The sequence below is a fragment of the Carassius carassius genome, chromosome 39 (assembly GCF_963082965.1).
Source record: "Carassius carassius chromosome 39, fCarCar2.1, whole genome shotgun sequence".
Taxonomy (NCBI): Eukaryota; Metazoa; Chordata; class Actinopteri; order Cypriniformes; family Cyprinidae; genus Carassius; species Carassius carassius.
This window is the reverse complement of record NC_081793.1, coordinates 14,206,249-14,223,827: the sequence shown is the minus strand read 5'-3', so window position 1 is coordinate 14,223,827 and position 17,579 is coordinate 14,206,249. Positions and strand designations below refer to the sequence as shown.

Sequence of the window (17,579 nt, the reverse complement as noted above, 5' to 3'; positions counted from 1 at the left end):
TAATTTGTCATAAAAATCCTTTCCTGAGGAAAGAGTGAACCCACAGACAGGTGTTTTAATCCACAGCGATCCACTCAGAGTGCTGTCTCTGAGCTTTGTGAAGGGCAACAGTTCAGGATTCAAATTAAAACTCCTCCCTTCTGTTCTCAGCATATCAGAGAGAGAGAGAGAGAGAGAGAGAGAGAGATGGGGGGGGCATATTTTACATCTAGCTGCTGGTTATTTTGTGAAAGGGGAGGAGACACTATGTCACTGAGGAGCTTAGTTCACAGACTTTTATAGATACTGAAAAATCTACAAAATAAAATACTTTAGTTTGCATTTATATCTAATTGTGAGTGAAATAGAACATGCGAAAAAAGGATAAATATTCTCACTGGCCAGCCATCTCTATCCTGATTTGAGGTTCATTGTGTATCATTATTTTCTGTGTCAGCTGGTTCTGCAGCAGTAACATCTCACCAATAATAATGTTCATTTGAACAGTGTGTTCTGGATGTTTCAACCGTCCCATCAGCAGAGACTAGATTATAGTGTGTAAGGGCTTTTTCATGACCAATTTTTGGTTAAACTTAAATTTGATTAATGTTTTTTCTATGTGTTTAGAGAGTAAAAGGTGACTATAAAGATTCTTCATGTCAAAAGTTTGTGTTCAGTAATTATTATTATTATTATCAAATGAATCCTTTTTTCTGCAAAAGAACTATTAATGCAGATTAAAGTTATACGTTATTTTATTTTTTAATTTTTTTATCAAAAGTGACAGTAGACATCAAAGAATTCCAAAAAAATAATTATGGTTTCCGCAGAAATATTAAACAGTACAACTGTTTTCAAAATGTATAATAACAAAACATGTTTTGTAATCACCAAAACAGCCTATTAAAATGAAAGACAGAAAAATTGAATCACAGGAGTAAATTACATTTTGAAATTGTAAAATAATTTCACAATATTACAGTTTTTGCTGTATTTCTAACTAAATAAATGCATGCCTTGGTAAGCATAAGATACTTTCAAACATGTACATGAAATATGCAATTTATATATATATATATATATATATATATATATATATATATATATAATTTATTTGTTTTTTTGTTTTTATTAATTTAGTTGTTGGTTTTGAAGTTTTAATTCAAATTGTTCATTTACCATAAACTGTAATGTAAATATATAGTTTTGGTGGCTTGTAATGTGTACTGTTGTGCCTTCAACCTGAAAACTATGTCAACATTAAATGGAGCTGGAACATAAATCTCCATTTGATACGCTTTGATGCTAACTTCCTCTTGAAGTGTCCCCCACCCACTGTCCGTCAGCACGTCGGTATTCACCATGTCTTATAACCATTCTTCTGCATCTGCAATGCTGTATGAACTAAACGGATACTTTATACACAAGCAGAAAATGTCCAAACTGTCCAGTGTCAAAATATCAATGATTAAACCAACTATTGCTTTTACAAGGTTATTGCAGTTTTTCTGCAGTTCTCTTCCATTCTTCACGTATACAGTGCAGTTTTGATGGGCTCTAAAGGGGACTTGTGTCTTTGATCAGCTCTCTACACAGGGTTAAGATGTGAAAAACATAACCTGGAGTTCTGAAGAGAGGAAGGAGGACAGGATGAATAAGGCATCTCACAGATCTCTTTGACCCTCTCAAACTAATTCTCACTCTCTTCTGTTTTTAATCTTTATCTTCTACTCTACCCTTATTTTCTTTCTTTTTGAGAACCGAAGCATCTTGATGACTTTAAAGTCAAATTACTTGTAAACTTTAACATTTCTATTAAACGTTGTCCTACTTTCTTCTTGATAATTACAAGCGTTCTTTTTGACTGTCAGTTTGCCAGCTCACTCAGGCTTTTCTGTTTCATTTCTAGGTCCACATGGATTTTTCTGCACTGATTTTTATAAGTAAATCTGTAGAGTTATAGCAATTAAACTTAGGGGACTAACTACACACTTACTGATAGTTTAAGGCATTATCAGATTAGATGAATAAATGAACACAAGGGGTCTATGAAAACTTTTGAGAGTTGAAATACAGAGCATGAGTCATGTGGATCAATCTGTGATACTTTGAAAAATAAAAAAACATCTTAGGCTGCTTTGCTGGTCTTATCCAGTCTCCCAGCCTGGTCAAACAGGTCTGATGGAGGGGTTTCAAGGGGTTTCCAGTTTCAGCAATGTGTCAAAAGACAAAAGAACCCAATAATAGTAGTGACGCTGTCGAAGCTGAGTGCAGCATGGTGCACTAAATTTCCCAAACGTAAACTGATTGTCTGATATATTTCTGATGTATTCCAAATGCTCACACTAATTCTGACATGAAGCACAAATGGATTTTCAACGGTCATTTTGTTGCGTCCAGTGTAGACAGCCTCGAGCTGTTGTGGTGCAACATGACAACAGACACATCCAGTTTAGACTCATTATTAGTCCTTATTCATTGCAATTCTTTTGTGTTTGACAGATGAAAGAAAGTCATATAGGTTTGCATTAACATGAGGAGGTGTGGAAAATAATTAGATTTTTGGGTGGACTATCCCTGCTTGTGGGAGCTTTCTTCATTTGTAGGAATGAATATGAGGTTGATGATGTTGAATCTGAATAATCCCCCCAATTTAATATGTATCCTGAGTCAGAATCTGAAGATTTAGTGCCTTTGGCTCTCAGGATGGAAGATAAATGTGTACTCTCACCAAAATACGTTGAACTCTGTGTATCTGTGTGTGTGTGTGTGTGTGTGTGTGTGTGTGTGTGTGTGTGTGTGTGTGTGTGTGTGTGTGTGTGTGTGTGTGTGTGTGTGTGTGTGTGTGTGTGCGCATATTTTATCATGGCCTTTATTCAATCACCTAAGGGATTCTCATTTTTCTCTATGTAACAAGGTCAGCATTTTACTTGTAAATCATTCATAGCCGCTCTTGTTTTGTGGTCACGTTACATTCATCTTCGTCAAAGATGAATTATTCTTTGTCAACAGATAAAGCCTCTGATCAATGTTCTGATCAACTCGCCTCAGGGCCTCCTTTTCAATTTCTAAACTTTCTAAGAATTTTTAGCAATTTATTCCTTTGTCATTGGCAGCCCGACTGTCATTCTCTCCTTTTTTGTAAAAGTATGAAAGACTGCAGTGCAGTTTTTCTGTTATGAAATGAATGCTGTCAAAAGCAAGGTCTTGGATGGATTTGCTGAAGCGTGAAATATAGCCTTGACAGTCCTGATATGGAGAAGTATTAACAGATACACTGCACTCTCCTCTCTTTAAATTTACTTATAAGATGGAGAATATATTATTCAGTTTCTCTACTGAATAAAATGAATGGAATATGAGATCAGGCTGTTTAACAGAAGAAAAGAAAATGATGAGGATTTGAAGCAAAGCAGAAGAGGATGTATTGTTATAAAGGGCAGCGACTGTGTAGTTTCGTGATCTGTAACCAAGACAGTATTTAATTTGAACGTTTTGTTGTTACTTTTGTTGTAAAATGAAATTGTAAGAAAACATTGTATTTTAATTCAATGTTATTACAACATAATTACACAAATAAGTGCTGAGTCATATTAATTAACTACATGTTCTACATGTACCAGGGTTAGTTGCTTGTAATTATGCATAATCCACTGTTATTACTATAGATAGTACATGTAACATGTCACCTTAAAGTCTTGCCACATGTAAGTACGTAAAATTTGCATAGCTGCTAAGAACACAACATTGTGATAATATTTAGGTGTGTGTTTATTTATATATTTTTTGGGCCATACTTATGAGTCCCAAAGGCCATGACATTTTAGAAGGAAATTATTCCCTTGAATAATAAAGCAAATTACAACCCTACACTCTTGTACTATTTTCTGCTTAAGATGAAAGAGCTTTGATAGTAGCCTAATTTAATCACTGTTTTATATATGCTCATTAATAATAAAAAAAAATATAATAATTGGTTAATTAAACTTTATATTTAAAAATAGTATGGTAACACTTTACAGTATCCCTGTCACATGTGTAGTGGGACGTGCAAACGACAGACACAGTGGGTGTGGCGTCCGGGCTCTGAGAAGCTTTTATTTAGAAGAAAATAAACATAAAATGTCCAAAATGGGGAATAAAGTGTCTAAAGGGGAAGGTGTGTCCAAAATCAATGGGGGATCTGTTGTCCTCATCCTGGCCCGTCAGCGTTGTCACGGTTGCATTTCCATTCTGGCCCGCGGCTCCAGCGGCTCTCATCTCTTGTATTTGTAGGTATTCCTAAAACCTGTTGTAACGTAGGAGGGGTGACAACAGAGTTGAGGATCCAAATGCAGCTTTTATTCACAAGAGTGGTCAAAACAGGCATGGTCAAACACCAGCAAACAGGTACAATCCAGGGTGAGACAAAAGAGTAATCTGAAAAACAGTCCAAGGTCAAAAAAACAAGAAGGCAAGGCAAAGCAAGGCAAGGAAACATGGAGACTAGGAACAGGGTACAGACTAAACAATAATCAGCCATGGCTGCATCCGAAAACTTAGGCAGGTGACTTGCTGCCTCGCTGCCGTATCAGGCAATGACTTAACAGGCAGCATTTTTGCACGAAGGCACCTCATGAAACGGATTTTGGACAGGCTTCTGAGGCAGAGTAATGGTTTAATGATCTACAGCAAAATATAGAGAGCTTTGGTGAAAACTAGGTGTATATTTCATTACTGCAATATAAATTTCTCGCTAGAAATGGCATAAAAAGTGAAAAACGTTGTTCCGAAACATACATTTACACACAAACTGACGACCGACCGCAACTTTCAGACACCATCTTTATTTTTTGGCTTAACTCTCACAGAATGGAATGCACAGGATTGTGGGATATCAAAAGCAGCGAGGGATACATCTATGCTGCCTGCAAAAACCAGATGAAGGCATCTCAAGAGATAGGAAGTGAACCTAACTTTGAATTCGGACATGCCTTGATGCCTCACGACCTTGGAATGCATCCTCTGAAGGCAGCATTTTTCAGTTTTCAGATGCAGGCAATGTATGTGTGGATGAGTGCAACCTTTATAGTGTCTCTGATAGGAAACAGGTGTGGTGCAATAATGAGTTCCTAGGCAGGGGTTTTATGGGGAATGGAATCCAACCAAGACAAAACCCCTTATGGTGACACCTGTATTGAATTAGCATTGATACTGGCATTGATCAAAACACTGGGGTATTACCTTTATATAAGGCATACCTTTGTACCTTCTTTACCCCTAAAGATTGCATATCCAGTATCTTGGAGTGGAAAAATGTGCCCTTAAGGAATTCATATACTCCTTTGTTATTATAATGAACCCATTAATGGGACAAGAAGGTACAAAAATGTCCCTGTGAGGGTACTGCCCCAGTGAAAAGCTGTTGTACCCCTAAAGTTAAAATTGCCTTTAAAAGTAGTGTACCATAAGTATACAATGTCCTGAGCTCTATCAAGAATGCTCTTTCAATGACAAATCAAGTAGTGGCAGCCGTGTAGATAATGTTTAATTAAAATAAAAGCAAAATACAGGGCTATGCAATGTCATATGATATCGATTAGACAAAGAGAATTTCCCTTTTTTCCCTACAGTCCTAGAATAGCACAACATCCACTGCTTCTGGGCTAACTGCTAATGTACAGAAGTATTGACTATCAATCAGTGCTGCCACTGCAGAACGGTCTATATCCAAAAGCAAGTTGTATCAGCAAACACACGCTGCACATGAACATGAATCGGTAGGGCCATCGCTACTCTTCCATTCAGTACGTATGTCCTGATGTTAAAAAGGCAAAGGAAAAGAGGGAAAATAGAGACAAAGAGAGAAAGTTAGAAACAGAGAGAACAGAAATGTAACTAAGTGAAAGATGACCCTAGTGTGCCCACACAGAGTATAGGTGGTCATGAGACTGCCAGGACTTGCAGCAAAATTGGCAGTCTTCAGATGATAAGTTCTACTTAAAAAAAATTTGTAGTAAAAAAGTGCTACTGCAATGCCTAAAAGTCATTTATGTTTGGTATGAACATGAAAATTTTGGTATAGAGTATAGCTGAGTTAGATGAGAGAGAAAGAAAGAAAGAAAGAAAGAAAGAAAGAAAGAAAGAAAGAAAGAAAGAAAGAAAGTCTTCTCATAAGACCTGTCATATGCCCTTTCATGACTATACAACCTCTGGTGAATTGTGTGTATTTTAATGTCTTTTAAACAGTCAGGTCTGGTTGAGGTCTCTGTAGACTCTCTGTCAAACTTGACCTTCACCAAGTGAAAAGAGCCAATAGCCATTCACTCCAATGTGCTAAATTCTTTATTATTGTAAATTGGTTTAAAAGCACCTGGGTCCATTGAGAAAACCTGCCACTCATATCAGAATTTCAATAATGTGATTTACTCACTTTTTTTTACTCCCTCCTTGTGACTTCCTAGGTTTAGCTCCTTTTAACCTACACTTTGATGGGTCTAAAATCTTAGTATCTGTTCACAAACAGGATGATTACAGCAAACTACGGGATTAGTTTCACAATTGATGCATTGCATCAGCAAGTTTATTTTAGCTTTGGCCTGAAAGCAGATAATTTTTAAAATATCCAATGGAATGAATATATTGAAGACACATGGGATTTTTCCCCTCTGCAGTTGAAGACTTAGATTAAAGCACCACAAAGATTTCAGGGTTTAAAGGTTTTCAAACTTTTAAAGGAAAATATTGAGTCATTTTTTTCTCCCAATCTGGAAAATGTACATCTTAAGCGCATCAGACGGGGGTGCTAGCAGGGCTGGACTGGGACAAAAATTCGGCCCGGGCATTTTTGCCCAGACCGGCCCACTATATGACCATAAACACCACCCATCTTTGCACGGCCTTAATTATATGCATACCAACTCCTATTCATTAAAACCACTAATGCCATGTAATGAGTGAGTATAGGAACGAGTGAGAGTTAAGAGATGAAATAAGTCAAAATTGTATATTTATTAATACAGTTGAACTATACTCCACAGCGGTGAATCCTAAAACAAGCTATAAGCGGCTCTGGCATAGCAATACCAGTGTTTCTTACAGGATTTTTGTTAAAACTATGGTGGTGTGTCCTCGGTCCTTCTAGGGGGGTTCGGGGGCTTGCCCCCCCGTGAGAAAATTTTGTGCATTTTAATGTTAAATTCATTAATCTGGTGCACTTTGAGAGTTCAAAATTAAAAGCTCCAACCCATATTCAGTGTGCAAATTAAACAAAGAAAAATTCAAACCTCTTTTAGTTACAGTGTCTATTTACATTACACCTATAAATAATAATAGTTGTAATATTAATCCAATGACAGTAATAGCCATATTTTGTAAAACAAATGCATAAAAAAATAAAGGAAACTTTCTTAATTAGTTGTACCAATTTCTATACTTGAAAGAGATAAGCACATGATCTTTTATTTTGACGCAAACTGCATCAAGCTTTTATTTTGGCGGAAAACATGGTTTACAAACGCCTCTTATTAAATTTCTAGTGAATTGCGGTAATCGTCAACTATGCAGATGTGGAAATAATCTACACTCATGACATGGCCTAAGTGTTTTGAAAGTAGTTATGCTTACCGCAGGCTCTACACTTTCTCATCTCTCTCCTGATCCTCCGTCCTCACTATCATCATCTGCCACAGGAGCTGATGAAGGTCAGAAAACATATATTTTGACACAGTTTACAGTGTCTGCTTTAAGGGCCTGGTTCTATTTTTTCACGCTATTTATCTGCACATTCCTTGCGTTTCTTCTCCATCTTTTTTTACAGATACACACTGACACTGCTGCCGCTCGCTCACTCGTTTAAAGTTGTGATTGGGCCAAACCAGTGTCAATCAAGAAAAGAGCCAATGGGCCGCTGATCTACGTGTTTCATGGGCTGGTCTGTCAGAAAGAAAAACTAACACTGACTTTGACCAATGCATTACACCGGCACAAACCCAGCGCCGCCAATTAAGCAAAACAAAACGAATGGGCCGCCGATGTACAAATTTTATAGGCCGTTTAAAAAAAAAGAAAAAAAAAAAGTATGAGTATGAGATATCGGCCCAAAAAGCACGTCGGCCCACCGGGCAAATGCCCGGTATGCCCAATGGCCAGTCCAGCCATGGGTGCTAGTGAATTTGATTGAATTGTCTATTTCATCATCTCTCTAAATTCAGCTTCACACCGGCTCATCATTTCTCTCTCTCTCTCTCTTTCTTTTTTTTTTCTCAAAATTTTGTATCCTCTCTAACTCCCCAAAACATTATTTTACGTCCTCATCCAGTAAAAATAAAGAATAGTATTATTTATAAAAATAAAAATTCAATATTCATAAAAATTACATTTAATAAAAATAATATTAAAGATAAATAAAAATGCAAAATTTGAAATTAAATTTGAATGAATAGCAACCATTTTAGTGATTATCTTATTTTACTCCACATATAAGTTTTAATTGTGTGAGCATCGTAAAAATGTCACTAAATGACTCATAAATAGTAAAATATAAATTTACAAATATTATCTTGTAACTATTATTAATAATAAGTTTTAGTTCTATTATTATTAATTGTTACTACTTATTTAATAAATACTTACAAAATAAGTAAATATTTATGAAAATGTAAAATCAGATCGCTTGATTTATTTCAAATCTTTAAAAGTATTGCATCAATCATAGTGTTGATATTAATGTTGAGTTAGTCAATGTAGTTTAGTCGGTGTCACACACTTTAAAGAAAGAGCTGAGACTTGAGTTGCATGAACGGAAGACTGATGCAGGTTTGAGAGCCTTAAAAGGTTTTTTTCCACAGATCAGTATTTTTTTTTTTTTATAATTCTGACAAGTGCTTTAGCTCTAAACTTTCAGCATTTTCAGAGTGGAGTGTGTGAAGCATGAACAGCATGCATGTCTGACATCTCTATATGACATTCATATCTGTGTACATGTTTATATCTGAAGGACATTTGTCTTAGGTGCTAGAAGGATTAAGTACATTTTTGGATTTGTGAAGTCTGATGGAAACTTAGCTGAGGCATAAACTGTACACTTTTCATAATCTTGATCTTAAAGTAATTCCTCTAATTATACACATGCAGTGATTTCAGATGTAAAGTGCAGCTGTATGTCTCTCCACAACATGCACTGAATATCATGTAGCATCATATGATAATAAAGGACATTTTGTAACCGGCAGATGGATTTGTTCATTTAAATTAGTAATGGCTATTTTTGTGATATTGTCTGTGTTTTTTGCATTCCAAAAAACACTGATTGATTTGAAAATGAAGCACCAGTGTGTGTTGCTTTGAGACATGCAACAAATGATTTTAGATTTGTTTGAAACTATTTTTGATAGTGGAGCAACATTGGAACAATAATATGTCGAAACTGTTAGTTTCTCAATATTCTTGTCTATTCCCATGGTCGCTTCTTAACCTGTAAAAGGTTTCTCTTCCTGATTCATCACCTAGAGGTTTGTTGCAGTGGTCTTTGGAGAAAGAAATGTGAGATGTGAACTCTCTCAGGAGTACAAATGTAACAATAACTCCTTAAAAATATCCCCACACTCAGTTGCTCTCAGCTTCATTCAAACCTGAGTTAAATACAATAAAATAAATAGTTTAAACAAAAATGAAAATTTGTTCAACCTCAGGCCATGTTTATTGGAACAGATATGAAGACATTTAGCATTCCATCACTTGCTCACCAATGAAGCCTTTGCAGTGAATGTGTGCATTCAGAATGAAAGTTCAAACAGCTGATGAAAACATCATAATAATCTACAAGTAATCTGCATGACTCCAGCCCATCAATAAACATCTTGTGAAGTGAAAAGCTGCATGTTCGTAACAAACACATCTATCAAGAAATGTTTTGAACTTCAAACCATTTCTACCAGCTAAAACACATGTCCTCTATCCATAATATTAATTTTTCCAGTGAAAAAGTTGTCTCGTCTGAATAAGGAGAAAAATATGCACCGATTAGTTACAAGACTTTAATGTGAGAAGGCACCAGAGAATGAATTTTTTCACTAGTGTAAGATGATTTATGGATTATTGAAATGACGTTTTAAAGTTAAATGCTTTTATGATGGATTTGTATCTTATAAACAGAGCTTTTCACTTCATGAGTTGTTAATTGATGGACTGCACGGCGTCGTGAAATTACTTTTGGATTTTTGTAGTGTCTATATGAGCTGTTTGGACTCTCATTCTGATGGCACCTATTCACTGCACTGGATCCACTAATGAACAGGTGATGTAATGCAAATCCAAATTTGTTTCAATGAATTAACAAGCTCATCTACATCTTGGATGGCCTGAGGGTAAGTCGGTTTTCAGGAAATGCACATTTTTGTGTTAACTGTTCCTTTAAAATCGATATACCTCATATATATAAAGTACAATGTCTTATTACCAGCCATGATGTTGGGGACAATGAAGAGGGAAATGAAATTCTGATTTAGAAAGGGAAAGCCAAGTGCAATCCCCATAGCACAGCTCTGTACCCCTTCAGTCTCGTTCAGAGAAAGAGTAATCCAAATGGTAGAAAGCTCTTGATTAGCTGATTCTTTAGAAAATTCAGACCCTTGTAGCTGTATAGGAGCTCTGTCCATTTAAAGTTGACATACCTAGTGTTATAGCAAGGGAAGCTGGTGTTCCCACCTGGCTTTTAACTGGCTTAAACAGCAATTTGGTCAACTATTTTCAGAAGGGTAAAAACCCTCCTACTATAACCTCATTTAATCTGTATTTGCGAATTTGGAGACTCTTATTTAGTTATTACACCCGTTAAAAAGAGCTGAAATAACTAAAATTATTGTTAGAATTATTATTTATGAATCAAATTTTTTGTCTTTCATGAAATGATAACATACTGTTAACAGTCTTACAGTGCATGAAATGGTAAAACAGCTAATGAGCTGTGAAATCATTTGGGGAGAAAAAACTATTCTACATAACTCATTGAGGTGTGTTGTGTAAGGCAAGACCTATAGGCCCTATATCGGGTCAAAACTGTAACTACTAGATATTACCTTATTTTCCAAGTTTATTAATGACAGAACTTTCATACATTTGTTTTGTATTACAAGTTTTATTTAATGTTATGTTCAGATAGGAAAACAATAATTTTCACCATATTTTAGGAATAAAGTATATACAATGTGTATATAACTATGTATGTATTTAAATATATCTAAATCAGGCAAATTGTACATTAACAAAACTTGAAAAAAGACAAACTATGGAAGAAAATAAGCCCAAAATCTCAAAATTGACCAGTGCCTGAAAAGACAATTGTTTTATATTATTATAACTTCTGTTTAAAGTAGTAGACCTGAACATTTTAATAGTTTTAGTTATGATTACATTATCAATCAGTGATATCCAAAGTTTTGAATGAAATTAAATGAACTATTGTTGACAATAGTGATATTATGCATTTACAACAATTGCTGAAAGAGAATTAATTTAACCAAACTCAATCCCCAAGTGTCTAACTATAGAGAACATTAACCACCATAATGGAGACTAAACTTCAACAACATTTTGAAAGAAATAAAGCCATTTATTTTTGTAAGAAAAAATATGGAAATGCTGTTCTTTGAGTTGTTTAAGCATCTTCAGGTGAGATATCATTGATATTATTTGCAGTTGATTTCACCTAAGGCTGTGTAGCTCTAAGTCAGTTGTAGTTGTATTTCTGCTCATCTCTGCTCTATATTTTTTCTTGTTGTTCTTCTTATAGTCATTGATTCTGCATGTTAACCACATATGTCATCACTAATGTTCAATCATGACTTGTAGACTAAATCTTCTTTATTTTACTAACCACAACACTGCTTCAGTTTTACCTTTACTTTCTATAACTGAGCAGTGTTTGTTTAACAGTTTAACCCGATTGTGCTGTGTACCAGTAAGAATGTAACAGCAACATGCATTTTTCTTTATTGAATAATTTATTAATACTAATTTGGAAAATTGTCTTGGTCTTTATTTAACTAAAGAGAGCAGGATCCAAATGCAGAAGGTTTATCAAAGAAAGATAAAAGATACCATAAAAACAAGAAAATACAAAACAAAATACAGACTAACAAGAAACAATCAAGGAGCTAATCAACAAGAAAACTACCAAGGGACCACTACAGAATGTGGTACAGGTACAGAGCATAACATAAAATTCAAATAACAAAAACACAAATTATATAAAAATAAATAATAATAATAATAATAATAACATCATGTCTATATAATGCACTAAAATAAATTCCAGCCTCACCTACCTAATACACACAACCGACACGCAACTACATTAAAAAAGCACTTTCTTGCACAACGGATTACTTCTTCAATGTAAACCACAGTCTGAGCTGCAAACATCAACAGTCAGATTATGTTTAATTCCTTCAACATTTTAAGGATTATGTTTTATACAGCTTCATTTTATGTGCATTTTTGTAGGCTCTTTAAGACATGCATGTTCTAAAATGTCATGGTGTCACTCTCTCGCTCCCCTTTGCCCTCTAATTTTAATGGTATTGGAAATACATTATGCTCATGATTAGATGTAAAATCTTTTTATCTGCTCGTGACAGTAATATTGGATGAGAGGATCACATCCTGAAAAGCCATAGTGGTTAATTAGTTGCATAGCCCATGAAATCATTTAAATGTCAGGGATTGTGTGAGTGGACAGCTACTGAAAAGAAACTGCCATGCGAATGCCAACCATAAATTATATAAAAATGAGAATCTGTATCTGATTTGGTGGATTTACAAGCCCAAATTCGTAACAAAAAAGCTGGAAAACTTTATATATATAGCAGATATAGAGTACAAATAAAAAGAAAGCTCTCTTTTTGTCTTTTTAAAGACTGCCTTAGTTAACCTGTATATCAGCATATTTTCACTATGTTTAAAGAACTACTTAGAAGAAGATGTGAGCAGGATGATGCAATTCATACACAACTTTAAGGCCCGGTTTCACAGACAGGGCTTAGACTAAGCCAGGATTAGACCATAGATCAATTAGGACATTTAAGTAATTTTTATAAACATGCTTAGAAAAAAAACATTACCGATGTGCATCTTAAAACTAAAAAGGCACTGATATATTTTTAAGATCAGTCAGTGCAAGTTTATTTCAGTGGAAACAGCTCAGACTTACATTTTAGTCTAGGACTAGTCTTAAGCCCTGTCTGTGAAACCAGGGGTAAAAGTACAGACTGTTCCAATGGTACGTACGTGTTTCTGCGTGTGAACTTTTTAAAGTGAATTTATGGAAGACTTTTTTAGGGGTGATAATGTTGGCTTTGGAATTACTCATTTATCGTAGAATAATCTGAAACATAACGGAAACATACAATATGCATACATTAGAGTTAATTCAACATTATATACAATTTAACAGGATTATTTAGCTAACACCAAAAGCAAAAATAAGCCATATAAAAAACATTTTCTTTACTTGATATATAGATAAACATTAACTGAAATAAATTATAAAAAAATAACTTCAGCTTGCCAAAGCTCTCATTTTAAGTTAGAATAACTTGTATTAAAGAATTAAATATTTACAAAAATATAGCAAATTATAAAATATGTAACAAAATTACTAAAATGTTTAAATTAAAATGGAAAATGTCTAAAAAAAATTATTAAAATATTAATAAAAATTAAAATAGTATCTCAATGATACTAAACTCTGTTACTAAAACCATGCAACCTGACAATCAAGAACAACCACATCTTTATACTTTCAGAATGTCTTTATTTGTTTAGAACTGGGACACAATGACGGTTAACAGGTTTATTTGAGGCAGAAAATTAAGAGCTCCAAATATTAATACCAGGACAATAGTAGCACAGAAAACAATCAGGCAGCATAACCTGAACATAAAATAATTTGAGCTGTGAGATTATTACTAGGAATGTTAACATATATAAAATCTCAAGTTATAAATTGTTCACACATCTGTATAAATTGGTTAAAAATCAATCACATAAATGTTATGGCTTACACTGGTACTATGGATTTAAGTGAGTTTAGACCATTTACCATCAGACCACTGCGTTATGAATTAAATACTGCTTTTTAATAATTACTATAATTTTGTCACTAAAGCCACATTCTTACTATACTGCTATCTTTCCTATTTATACTACAATTTGCAACCAGAGTAACAAATAAAAAAAGCAAATGGACAAGAGTCAAAAGACTAGAAAAATAGAACAACTTTCCTATTGGGTCCTGCATATTTTTATAAAACATTCATTAGCTTCATCTGTGTGACACTGTTATTGTGTTTCCTTTAATGGCATTGATCCCCTTTAACCCTCGCAAACTAGGATTGATGTAAATGGTAAAGGTAAGGTTTAGATAACAATTTACAACCCAGAAAGAGTCATTAATCAGTAGAAAGAGAGTGACTGATTAAAGAAAGAGTGACTGAGTGAAACATCTGAAAAGGAGTTCAGCACTTTATAAGCACAGTAAATGGTAAAAGTGCATGAATTGTCTAATTAATTTACACATAAATAAGGGACTTTAATTTACACTATTCTGATCAGTATTAATCACCATAGCATATTTTTACAAACAGCAACCTAATTCTCATCCTCTATTCCTCTAAAAGCATCCGAAGTAACAGATCGTGTTGAGGTAGAACAGAGACACCTAGGGGAATCCTGATACAATTTGCTTTGGTACATTACATCTATTTAAAAAGTTTAAAATATTTTTAAAGATTACTGCAAACCATCCCCTATTAAAAATGATGCTACTTTGTAGTTTTATGATATATTTTAGGTTTGGTTTACTTGGCAAAATTATTATTACTACTATTATTTTTATTATTATAGCCAACATTTTGTTGCCACTGCTAGTTGTAATAATACATTTTTAGATGCAGCCACATCTACAGCTGGCCATATCCATTCATGCCATTGTTCCCTGATGGAGTGATGGTGACTGAATCGAGAAAAGGACGGAGTGCTTGTCCAAAAGGTCTGTGGAGAAGGAAAAGTGTAATTCAATCCAGTTATTACTAAAACTAGCACTAGTGTCAACAATGACGTATTTAATTGTAAAGCTGTAAGGGCAAACTTACGTAGCGAGCACCTCAGATGGGAGCTCGGTGATGTACGAGGGAATCTTAGTTCCTGTTATAAACTGTGCAACCTCAGAGCTGAAGGTGTTACAGTTGTGTTCAAAAATGTGATACTTTTCAGGTCTGTGGTTAAAAAGGAAGAAGCACAGGTTTTCACATGTAGATTGTCATTTTTGTGCCATTTCTGTGCAAAACCATTATTAGAGATTTCCTAAACAAATATGCAATTCTTTATCTCTTCATACAAAATAGGAAAATATGCAATTTCCTGTTAAATGCAAAAAAACTAAGATATATACTGACCTGTAAGTAGACTCCCTGAGCGAAGACAGATATTCCTGAAAAAGGTCCCGGGGAACTTCTGTGTTTCCAAGGTCCACTGTGGAATCGGGCATACCTAGAATAGTACCACCCTGAAACATGACAGTATTTCATGATCACAATGGGTTACAGTCATTTGGCCCTGTTTGATGTCTCTAACATACCCTTTTAATTTTCAGATATCTTGAGAAACATGCATTGATCATCTCTTACCGGAAAGCAGCTTGCTATGCCTCCTCCTCCATAGAAAAACTCTTCCCCATAAACCACTACAGAGGTGTGCCTTCATTAAGTAATTCAAGAATAATGCAATAAAATAAATACACGTTAAAATCAAATCTTTATTAAAATTAAACAAATGCACAATAGAAACATTTTCACTAGTGGTCTAAGACCTTTGGACTACTGTATACTATGCATTGCCTGATAATAAAAGTAAAGAACAATACTCACCATATTCCCTCGACTTGCTTTCCTGTCAATTTGGATAAAGAACTGCAATCAGTCATTTCTTTACATACTTCCAAGGGTGATTTTTTTAAGAAGGTATAAAATATCTTATTTCCATTTAACTTTACGAAATAATAAACAAACAATCTCAACAACAGTAAAACGTAACTCACCTAACATCATGGGACTCAGTTGACGGGCCAGTCCTTTTGACACGTCATAAATGTACAACTTCACGTTGTAAGAGCTTCCGTCAGCCATCGCTACGACTTTAAAAAAACGTGTGTTGTTTCCAAACAAATACGCAACTCTACAGCTAGCAAACTGAAACTTAGCTTGAGTCTCTCGCTCTGACTGAACTCGTAAAACCAGACTTCAGTGTTTTGCTTTACATCGTCGCATTAAACATTCACATAAGAAATGCATTCGATGTCGGTTCAAGTTATTTTAAGAATATAATGAACCACGGATTGTTGACAAATCAAACGCAGCGTTCACGTCCGCCTTGACACAGTGACTCAAGATATCTCGATACCGGTTATGACAAATGTACTTATTCTTTCGGGACCCGACCAATGGCAGCACAGACACAGCTGCCAAAAATCATTCTGTAATAACCTCCACAACGCTAGATGGCGATTTTTTTCTTTATAAAAACAAAAAAACTAAACAAATATGACTGCGTTCATACATATTTAAATATCAGAGTAACATTACAAATGGTAAACAGTTATTATTATGTTAATCTGAACGCGGTTCAGGGCTCCCAGAAACGTTTGTTTACTTCCTCCTTAACCAGTGACTCCGCTTTCTCAATAGTCGTCTCTGATTCGCTAATGGAGCTGTCACTCAAATTGTGGCGCACTGATTGGATACACACATACGCGGTTGTAGAGCATCACAGTCCCGCCCACAGCTGGTACCGGAAGTAAAAATTCAATGCAATTTCTGCATTGACATTTGGGGTATAAGCCATAAAAACGTAACCATACATGGTAGACTTAAAACCAGCTACGGCTGTACTAAGCGATAGTATATGCTCATATAAACGCAAAAGGATCATGGGGCACTAACTTTGTTTTGATATAAATGCCTTTTATTCGCGATGTCTTGGCTAAGTACTTCATTATCCACAATCCTGAACAATCCCACAATCTTACAGTGATGCATCTGATTGGTGGAGCTCGTGTAACTGTCTGGTTAAACCCCGCGAAGGTCCGTGAAGACCGAAGATCATTAATAATAAATCAAAAAAAATCCTGTGTTGCGTTTTTGCACGGTACACTTATCAGTGCAATCATGATCTCCTTGGCTGCCATGAGAGTTTTGCAGGGAGGTTGGTAACAGGGCCGGCCCTGACCAATTTGCTGCCCTAGGCAAGATTTTACCTGGCGCCCCATGCATCACAGCCCATTTCACCCTGTCATTGTGTTCGTTATTTAGCATATATATATATATATATATATATATATATACACACACACACACACACACATTACAGCAGAACTGTTTCCAACACTCATAATAAATCATCATATTAGAATGATTTCTAAAGGATCATGTGATAGACCGGATGTCTGACACTGAAGAATGGAGTAATGATGCTGAAAATTCAGCTTTGCATCACAGAAATAAATGATAATTTAAAGTATAATAAATTGAAAACAAATTATTTTCAATTGTAATAATATATCACAA

At 34.9% G+C, this 17,579-nt stretch overlaps 1 protein-coding gene across 1 annotated transcript; it reads right to left on the bottom strand.

Moving 5' to 3' along the window:
• Nucleotides 1-13,750: 13,750 nt before the first annotated feature.
• LOC132121448 (desumoylating isopeptidase 1-like) lies at nucleotides 13,751-16,677 on the bottom strand. The gene is made up of 6 exons (XM_059530838.1): nucleotides 16,055-16,677; nucleotides 15,885-15,906; nucleotides 15,645-15,714; nucleotides 15,414-15,523; nucleotides 15,111-15,233; nucleotides 13,751-15,009 (listed from the first exon to the last, which is right to left on the bottom strand). The coding sequence occupies exons 1-6, from the start codon at nucleotides 16,140-16,142 to the stop codon at nucleotides 14,919-14,921; spliced, it is 504 nt and encodes a 167-aa protein (XP_059386821.1). The 5' UTR covers nucleotides 16,143-16,677; the 3' UTR covers nucleotides 13,751-14,918.
• Between the last annotated feature and the right edge of the window lie 902 nt (nucleotides 16,678-17,579).

What these genes read in the sequence shown, in the direction of transcription:
- LOC132121448 (XM_059530838.1), bottom strand. Translation starts at nt 16,142, where the DNA reads ATGGCTGACGGAAGCTCTTACAACGTGAAGTTGTACATTTATGACGTG. An exon ending in ACTGAGTCCCATGATGTTAG is followed by an intron (nt 15,907 to 16,054) that starts GTGAGTTACGTT and finishes CCAAATTGACAG; the next exon opens with GAAAGCAAGTCGAGGGAATA. An exon ending in CCATCTGAGGTGCTCGCTAC is followed by an intron (nt 15,010 to 15,110) that starts GTAAGTTTGCCC and finishes CCTTCTCCACAG; the next exon opens with ACCTTTTGGACAAGCACTCC.